This window comes from Fulvia fulva, chromosome 11 (genome assembly GCF_020509005.1).
Source record: "Fulvia fulva chromosome 11, complete sequence".
NCBI lineage: Eukaryota > Fungi > Ascomycota > Dothideomycetes > Mycosphaerellales > Mycosphaerellaceae > Fulvia > Fulvia fulva.
Window position 1 is genome coordinate 794,376 of NC_063022.1, and position 8,707 is coordinate 803,082.

At 52.2% G+C, this 8,707-nt stretch overlaps 4 protein-coding genes across 4 annotated transcripts; all 4 read left to right on the forward strand.

Annotated features, from left to right (window-relative positions):
* Positions 1–185: 185 nt before the first annotated feature.
* CLAFUR5_12789 (putative catechol O-methyltransferase 2) lies at positions 186–1,085 on the forward strand (the record flags this gene model as incomplete). The annotated part of the gene is made up of 3 exons (XM_047911937.1): positions 186–254; positions 311–994; positions 1,044–1,085. The coding sequence occupies 3 exons, from the start codon at positions 186–188 to the stop codon at positions 1,083–1,085; spliced, it is 795 nt and encodes a 264-aa protein (XP_047768424.1).
* Positions 1,086–1,603: 518 nt separating this feature from the next.
* CLAFUR5_12790 (uncharacterized protein) lies at positions 1,604–3,082 on the forward strand (the record flags this gene model as incomplete). The annotated part of the gene is made up of 1 exon (XM_047911938.1): positions 1,604–3,082. One exon carries the CDS (start codon positions 1,604–1,606, stop codon positions 3,080–3,082), a length of 1,479 nt encoding a protein of 492 aa, XP_047768024.1.
* A 1,956-nt stretch (positions 3,083–5,038) lies between these two features.
* Positions 5,039–7,350, forward strand: CLAFUR5_12791 (Cytochrome P450 monooxygenase gsfF; the record flags this gene model as incomplete). The annotated part of the gene is made up of 6 exons (XM_047911939.1): positions 5,039–5,926; positions 5,992–6,022; positions 6,078–6,338; positions 6,473–7,056; positions 7,114–7,244; position 7,350. Coding segments are annotated over 6 exons (1,896 nt in total).
* Positions 7,351–7,671: 321 nt separating this feature from the next.
* CLAFUR5_12792 (uncharacterized protein) lies at positions 7,672–8,319 on the forward strand (the record flags this gene model as incomplete). The annotated part of the gene is made up of 2 exons (XM_047911940.1): positions 7,672–8,208; positions 8,269–8,319. The coding sequence occupies 2 exons, from the start codon at positions 7,672–7,674 to the stop codon at positions 8,317–8,319; spliced, it is 588 nt and encodes a 195-aa protein (XP_047768109.1).
* Between the last annotated feature and the right edge of the window lie 388 nt (positions 8,320–8,707).

The window sequence follows — 8,707 nt, forward strand, 5'->3', positions numbered from 1 at the left end:
GCCCCTCATTTTACATTTTTGAGGGATCGGCAACTGGACTGTTTGCGTTTGTAAACAGCTGCCAGCAGTAATGCTGCCGTACCATGCTTCAGCTTGTGAGAGCACCTCATCGTGGGCTTCGTTCATTGTTGAGTGCCAGTCATGCTCGTTGTGTGAAAGCACGCAGTAGCACATCGCAGAAAGCCATGTCGTTTTCTTCGACGCCAGTGTTCGATGCTTCCAAAGGGTATCAGAAGAAGGGCGATGGAACCTATGTATGAATACCCCTGTAGGTGCAAATGATGAGGAAGCAGCACGTTGACAGCATTAGTTCAACGATGGTCGTGAGGTCGAGCTCTTGCACTTCGTATACAACCGGCCGAACATAGATGAGATCCGGAACTCGCCTGCCAAAGTGGTAGCAACGATCGATCAGTACGCCCGAACAAAGAAGTATCTGATGAACGTTGGTGAAGACAAGGGCAAAATCGTGACCGATCTGATTGCGGAAGTCAAACCGAAGACGCTGGTCGAGCTCGGGGGATACGTTGGGTATTCTTCTATCCTGTTCGGCGCAGCTTTTCGATCCGCAGGCGGCCAACGATACTACACTCTCGAGCATAATCCAGAATTTGGAGCAGTCATAGGCTCGCTGGTCGAGCTGGCGGGCTTGAGCGACATCGTCAAGGTTGTCGTTGGAGACAGTGGTGCGTCGCTTGAGCGAATGCATCGAGAGGAGAAGCTGAAGAAGATCGATTTTCTCTTCATTGACCATACCCAGTTCGAAAGGGACATCAAGCTCGCTGAAAAGCTTGGATTGGTCACCGAAGGCTGTGTTGTCGCTGCCGACAACTGCATCTACCCAGGACATCCCGAGTATTGGGAGTACATGAGCAGCTCGGTTGCTGAAAAGAGGAAGGCTAGCGAGACAGCGACGAGCGAGGCAGAAGTTGGCAATTCCAACCTCATCTATGATAGCAAACTGGTGCACAGCTTCGAGCCCAGTGGAGAAAAGGTTTGTACCAGGCCTTTGCGGTCAAGATATTGCGCTGACATGGCTGCAGGATGCTGTAGGTATCTCAATGTGCACAGGCACGGAGGCATGATGAATACTTGTGATGTACTCCTCAATAGACGAAGCTGTCTTTCCACCGCACTTTGGTTACTTGTGAGGCTGCGAATGGTGCAACTCCTTCGCGGTAAGTGTTCAGTTGGTCTCGGCCATGGTCTGTTCCAGTACGTTGCCGTAGTCTCTGTTGCTGAAGCCGATAGAAAGGTATCGCTCTCGTTGCAAGCCGAATGTCTGGAAAGCATCGGAACCCAAAATCTGGCGCCCCGCGTCGCAAGGACTCGAAGTGGACGCGATCCTGCAGTGACGCCGTCATTGATGAGTAGCTTGCACATCCCGCGTCTTATCGTGCAACTAGCGTATGCATCTCGCGTTTCGGTGATGCGCAGAGTGGTTCCAGTAAGGATTTTGTGAGAACTCTAAATGAGAACATTGTGACATCGCGATCGGGTGGGGACACGGTGTAGCTTCCGTAGGCCAGATCGTTCCGCTTGCGCAGCGTTGCTGTGCCTCGAAGGTCTTGTTGCACACTCATTGCACTCACGGCCGTTCGTTATGCCGCTCAATGGCAACTCTTCTGCTGTGGCGCACACTTGCCAGAATGCTTCGCTCATCGCTTTGAGCCTTTTCTTCCTGCCGCTTGATTTCTTTGTGCTGTTCCTCAGCTATTCGGTGCGTTCCTTCTGGAGTACCAAAGATGGGTTTAGAGGAGCTCGCAATGTTGAAGCCCGCAAGACCATTCTCGTCACGGGCATTGGCATGACCAAAGGCCTTGTCCTTGCAAGAGCGTTCAGCAGAGCTGGGCACAAAGTCATTGGAGCTGACTTTGAACCAAATGGAGCTCTTGTGCCTGGGAGGGTGTCGAATTCGCTCGCTGCATTCCACCGTCTGCAGAAACCGGATGCTGGTCGAGGATCTATGCCATACATCCAAGGATTGCTTGATGTAATCTTGAGAGAGGAGGTTGACCTTTGGGTCAGCTGTTCCGGAGTCGCGTCCGCAGTCGAGGATGGTGAGGCGAAAGAGGTTATTGAGAATCGCACAGACTGCCAAGCTGTGCAGTTCGACGTGGCCACGACCCAGACGCTGCATGAGAAACACACGTTCATCGATCACACCAGCGAGCTTGGTCTGACAGTGCCAGAGACGCACACCGTCACCAGCAGGGCGGCTGTCGATGAAGCTCTGGAACAAGCCACTCCAGGACGCAAGTTCATCATGAAGCCAATTGGCATGGACGACTCTGCCAGAGGTGACATGACCTTGCTTCCATTGAAGACCAGGGAAGAGACATCCAGGCACCTTGATAAGCTGAAAATATCGGACAAGTCGGCCTGGATACTGCAGCAGTTCGTGCGAGGCAGCGAGTATTGCACCCATGCTGTGATTATCAAAGGCAAGGTGAAGGTCTTCGTTGCGTGTCCGTCGGCGGAGCTGCTCATGCATTACGAAGCTTTGGCACCAGATTCAGCTCTGAGTAGAGCGATGCTGAAGTTCACCGAAGATTACGCTGAGAAGGGCGGACCTGGATTCACGGGGCACTGTTCGTTCGACTTCCTCGTAGAAGACACATCGCCGACCGACCCCTTACGGCTCGTCCTGTATCCCATCGAGTGCAACCCACGAGCACATACCGCCGTCGCATTATTCAACGGGACTCCTGGGATGGTCGACGGATATCTCAGTCTGCTTGACGACAACGCCGACGGATCGAAAACGAAAACATCGATGGTTGTGACTCCTGCGCATCAGGACAAGTACTATTGGGTGGGACACGACCTCGTGACGCGTCTCTTGCAGCCTTTGATGCGTCTGCTGTTACTCCAGTCATCAGTAGAGGACTTCGCCAAGGCCGTGCGCGAGGTCGTGATGCATCTCCTGCTGTGGCGAGATGGGACGTTCGATGTGCGAGATCCCTTGCCGTGGTTCTACCTGTACCACGTGTACTGGCCTATGCAGTTCCTGAGCTGCATCATGACGGGAAAGAGATGGAGTCGCATAAACGTCAGCACGCTCAAGATGTTTGAGTGCTGAGTGGGATGATCTGGTCGATGTTGTTGTTGTGTAGCTCGCGGGCGGGAAGGAGAGAAAGAGGTAGAGAGGGAGCAAGGATGACCTCGGACCCATCAGCCACCTCCTCCTTTGTCAAGCACGGACCTCAGCCACTCGCAGATTATGCCAACATCATATTTCGCTTTCGATGTGGCATGAACGTACTCATCTCTCACGTCATGGCCATCTGGTAAACGTCCGACCATGTTCAAATGTTGCGCAATGCGGGCAATGAGCCCACCGACCTCCTGCTGGCACCATCCAGCCTGATCGTCCGAAGCCAAGGACAAGGCGTGAGCGCATTCAGGACGTGCAGCCGACCCTCAGGCATATCATGATGCCAGCTCGCGTTCTTGTCGACGAAACGTATCACGCGACTCCCTCCAGATGCGGCTGCGACCAGATGTGACTTCTCCAGAAGGAATCTGTGCTATTGGATCGTCCTCCAGCTCTTGGAAGGAGCATGACCCCTTGGTGTACGGGAATATAAGCACGCTTCGACAGCTGATCAGAACGAAATTCGAACTTCCATTGCTATGGCGTGTCAGGCCGTGGTCGTTCAGTAGCACAGTCGATCGATTAGTTCTAACAGCGCTCACGACGGGCAGCTAATGAATGACCAACGCAGCGCTGAAAGCTGCACGACTGACTGTACTCCAGACAATTGCTGCATCAGGAAAGTGCATGACTACAAAGGCCTATGGGTGCAGATCTGACCTTCGCCGCTGTGATGTAAACGGAGCTTGCAAACCTAACTGTTGTTGGCTGCATTCGAGGCAAGAGCTACCACGCATCGGGTAGAACCCAAAATCCTGGGTATCTTCTACGGTGGTGATGGTTCTCTCGAAAATCCTCGTCAGCTTTGTTGTGTTACAATATGCCTCATATCGCCAGAGTTCATGGAGTCCATTCCTCAACGTCTGAAGCACCTGGAACGATTAGCAGGATTGTGCTGTCATGTGCAATACTCCAGAGCCGACAACGCATGAGCAGCGAGGTATTGTTGTCGGTACAAATCCGTGGCGTATCACAGCCTGAGAACGTTAGGCTCAACCTGGACCTGCACGATGATTCTGAAGTCGAAGGCTGCTTGCAAGATATTGACCGATGGCGCCAAGCAGACAGCAACACAATCACGGATCGCAGCGGAAATGCCGATGATGGAGATAGCATCGCCATTGCATACTGCGAAGACCACTGGGAGATCAAAGTAGGCCATTACGAAAGCTATGCGTCGACGTTCGACCAAACTCTGAACCATATACACTCAACTGTTGAATGCTCCCTTTGAAGCGAAGTTGGCACAGATTGAGTGTGTACGTCCGGGGGATAAGGATTGGCTTGTCCAACATGCCGTGCACGACCTGCCAAAGCCAAACCCGACGGATGCTATATCACTATTCCAGCAAAGTGCACGGCAGTGGCTATCGAAGCCTGGGACGGGAGCTTCCCGTACTCCGAGCTGGATGATGAATCTACTCGGCTTGCAGAAGTGCTGGTCGAGAAGGGCATTCAACCTGTTACAATCCTACCGCTAGCCTTCGAGTTCTCGAAATGGGCTGTGGTCTCACTCTTGGCTGCCTGGAAGACTGGAGCAGCCTGGGTCTTCATCGATCCCACCCATCCAGCCGCTCGTCTTCAAAGGCTGACGAGGCAGGTGCAAGCATCTTTCGTGCTCGCTCGAGAGAGGTTTATACCCCAGCTGTCGGGACTAGACAGCAAAATTCTAGTCTTGGAAGAGCTCCTCGACGAAGAGCGAGCTAGGCCCGGCTCCTCCTCGCTTGATTGATACAAACAGCACTGCTTACATTGTAAGCAAGACCTATATTCGTGGTCTGGTCGAACGTGCTGACATCGTGGCTGTAGATTCTTACATCGGGCTCGACTGGCGAGCCCAAAGCTGTTGTTCACACCCACCTCGCTTTCTGCAGTGGTGCAATGCACCAAGCACAGATCCTCAAGTATTCTGAGAACAGTCGGACGCTACAGAACTGTCCCTTGATATTCGCAGGTGCTATTCCAGAACTACTGTTTACGCTGTTGAGAGGAGGCTCTCTGTGTATTCCAAAACAAGAAGACCGCGTCAAGGATCTGTCCGCCGGCGTAAGGCATTTTCAGAGCAACATACTCATAATATCTTCTTCGTCCGCAGCAATACAAGATCCGACCAAGTTCGAGCCAAGGCAGACGTTGCTCATGGGCTCTGAGCCACTTCCTGCTCATACCGCTCGGAAGTGGACTGCTCTTCATGACAACAATAACGGATACGGATCGACCGAGACCAATACTGTGGCTACTTGCTTCCCGTGCAACACTGCGGTGGCGCATCAATCAGTGGGCGCCGGAGCAGCCCATCAATACTGGGTCGGGGACGCACTCAACTATGACCGTTTAGTGCCGCCAGGATGGCTCGGCGAAGTTGTAGTCGAGGGCTATGCTTTAGCTTCATGTTACCTGAACAACGATGCCGCCTCGCTTAGAGCATTCCTGAAAAGCCCTGAGTGGTACACAGCGATGGGTATCACACGAAAACACCCGACTCGATTCTTCCGATCTGGGGATTTGGGCAGGATTGCAATTGATGGCACACTGGAAGTTCCCGGACGGACAGACCCTCTGCAGGTCAAGCTTCGACTAGAGCTTGGCGAGATTGAGGCAGTCACGTTGAGTGGTCTGTCAAAGCCCTCTCCCTTGGTCGCAGAGCTCATCCTGCCAAAGGGGTCGGATCGACCGAGCATCGCAATATTCCTGGTTGCACCCGATGTCATCCAGGACATCGATGCTGGAATGCTCGTAGAGCACGTTTCACTATCGTCTTCACAGAAAGTATGCTTCTTATCGAAAGGTAACATTTCTAAACCCGTGTTGAGGTATGGAGCTGACACGGGCAGTCCTCCTGGTACGATACATGGCGCTATGCAGGTATCATACATCTGTATCCGATACCAGCAATATGAACTCATATGTCGTGTGGTAGGAAGCACAGAGAGTGTCTTCGCGACTCAAGATCAGACAGTCCACCAATTCCTCAGGAAGCGTGTGACCAAGCTGTACTCGATGAGCTCGCTACTAGCTATGGAGAACCTTATCGACAATGTTCTCGAACTGAGCATTCACCAACTCCATTCTCGTGCTAGCAGATCCGAGATGATCAGATTAAAAGACTGGACGATGTTCTTCGCCTACGAAGTCGTTAGCACACTGGCATTGGGTCACACCACCGGCTTTCTGCAACGAGGTGAGATGTTGATAAAATAGTCAAGTCTAACCAGCAAGGATTTTGGCTCAATGCCAACGTTGGATATCTGCCAGGTCAAAGCAGATGGTTCGCAAATTATTAGTTCTTGTGGCTCATGACCAAGCTTGGAATAGATTTTGAGGCTATCAGCGTCTGGATTGATGGCGCTATAGCAGAACGGTGCCGTACGCACCAAGACAGCGGAGAGAAGCCGGACTTCCTGCAGTATTTCTTGGCCATATTAGACGCCAATGGTGACGCAGCCAGTGATGAAAAAGTGGCTTCCGAGATTGGCAATGTCTTAGGAGCCGGCGCAGATACCACTGCGACTTCCCTCATGGCCACATTGAAGTACCTGATCGAGAGCCCAGACGATTACCGTCGAGTACAGCAAGAAGTCGATGATGAGCATCGCCAACTTAATCTGGGCACGGATCAAGCAATCCTGTACGTGGAGCTATCGAAGTTGCCATTGCTCTCGGCGGTCATCAAGGAGACTCTGCGGTTGCATCCCGCCATCGTATACCAGCTACCTCGTGTGTGTCCTGCCGCAAGTACCACGATCGGGTCTTATGTTATTCCGGCAGGCGTCAACATCAGCATGAGTGCAGCAGCAGTCAACCGTTTTTGTGATGCTTTTGGCCCGGACGCTGATTCATGGAGACCAGCGAGGTGGCTGGAGAAAGAGTCCCAGATGTTGGATGCGTGTGTCATGACTGTAGGTTCTTTCACAGTGGTATCGAGTAGAGTCTTGGCACAAAGCTGATCCCTGCAGTTTGGAAAAGGCAGTCGCAGTTGTCTAGGCAAGAACCTGGCACTGTTAGAGATGTACAAATGCGTTGCTTCCTTCGTGCGAAACTTCGACATCGAGCTCACGCGTGAGGAAGAGAGGATCCAGAGCTATTGGTTCGTGACAATCGAGGGCATACCAGTGCTTGGATCAGTAGGACGTCGTACGCGCAAGACCAGGCAGGAACACTACTTAGCAACTTTTGCTGACCTCAATCACAGACCACGAGGCGGGTACGGTAGTACGAGTCCAAGGACTTAAAACACGGCCGGTAGTGGTTTGCAGGCTGTCTTGGCGTCCTGTTGGTTGTAACAAGATTTCGGTGGGTATCGATCGGACGTGGGAAAAGACTGTATGGACCTTCGGAGGGAGCATGCCAGCTAGGCTCCGCAGAGGCCAAGACTTTAAGCTGTGATCAGGATTCACCTCCACGACGCGAATGATAGCATGTGGAGATCGCCTAATCTTTTCCCGAGCGTTGAGGCGCAGTGTGATTGTGAACATTTTTATGTCGATTCTTCTAAACATTGCTTCGACAACACCATGAGCGACCAAGTCCTTCGAGAGGAATCTATCTGCAGCGAACCGACCATCTTGACGGTGACACAAAAAGAATGGAGTTGGCTCAAGAAAACCGACCGTGGCTTTTCCATCAGCGACCAGAAGGATGGGACCTTGATGTTCATGGTTGACACAAAGACCGCTGGGAAGTTTCGATTGGTCTCAGATTCTTCAGGAGATCCAGTTTTCAAACTTGAGCGCAATGTTCTCTCGAAGGGAAGTGGTTGGATCCTGAAAAGCACATCCGACGACAACATGATCCTCTTGTCAATACGATACAGCTGGGTGAGACCGCATATCAGCGACGTCACGTTCGGGCCCAAAGGATCTTCGGAACCATCGTACACAATCAAGGCTCGAGATCTCTGGAGCGGAACTCTGGACATCATTGAACTGGCCACCTCGACAGTTGCCGCGACTATACAGTGTACCAACATGAAGTCCAATATTCTCAGCTCATTCAAAACTTCGCCGCCCGTCTGGAGCGTCAAGATTACGCAAGGGATAGATGTCGCACTGGTATATCGTTTGCATGAGCCAGGAGTAAGGTTGCTAACCATTCCTATGCCCAGGTCGCAGCAATCGTCGTATGTGCCTCGGACGCGTTCTCGGAAAGTCATCATCTTATGAAGTAGCTTGTGTGCCCAGATTCAACATTGTCAAACACGATGCAACTCGAAAGTCGGACTGTCGTTCGCTCCCAACCCCAGTCGAGCGGCAATCATCTTCTCAGCACGATGCCTCCCTTCTGGCAGCTGCCACAGCAGCCTGGCCTTGATCCCTGCTTCTGGAGCGAGCAGTGCGGGAGCATTCCACAGTCAGACATAAAGCAAATCTCAAGCTGTCACAGCAATATCCAGCGTCGTTAGCACAAGGCTCAGTACAGTGCGCTAATGAGAGCTCAATGGGGTCTGGGCAACAGCATGCTCCGTATCCGAGATCTCACGAGAACCAGAATCCCACATTGCCCACCAAAGAAAAGCCTCGGTGCTATCAACACAATTGCCACCGTCGTCCC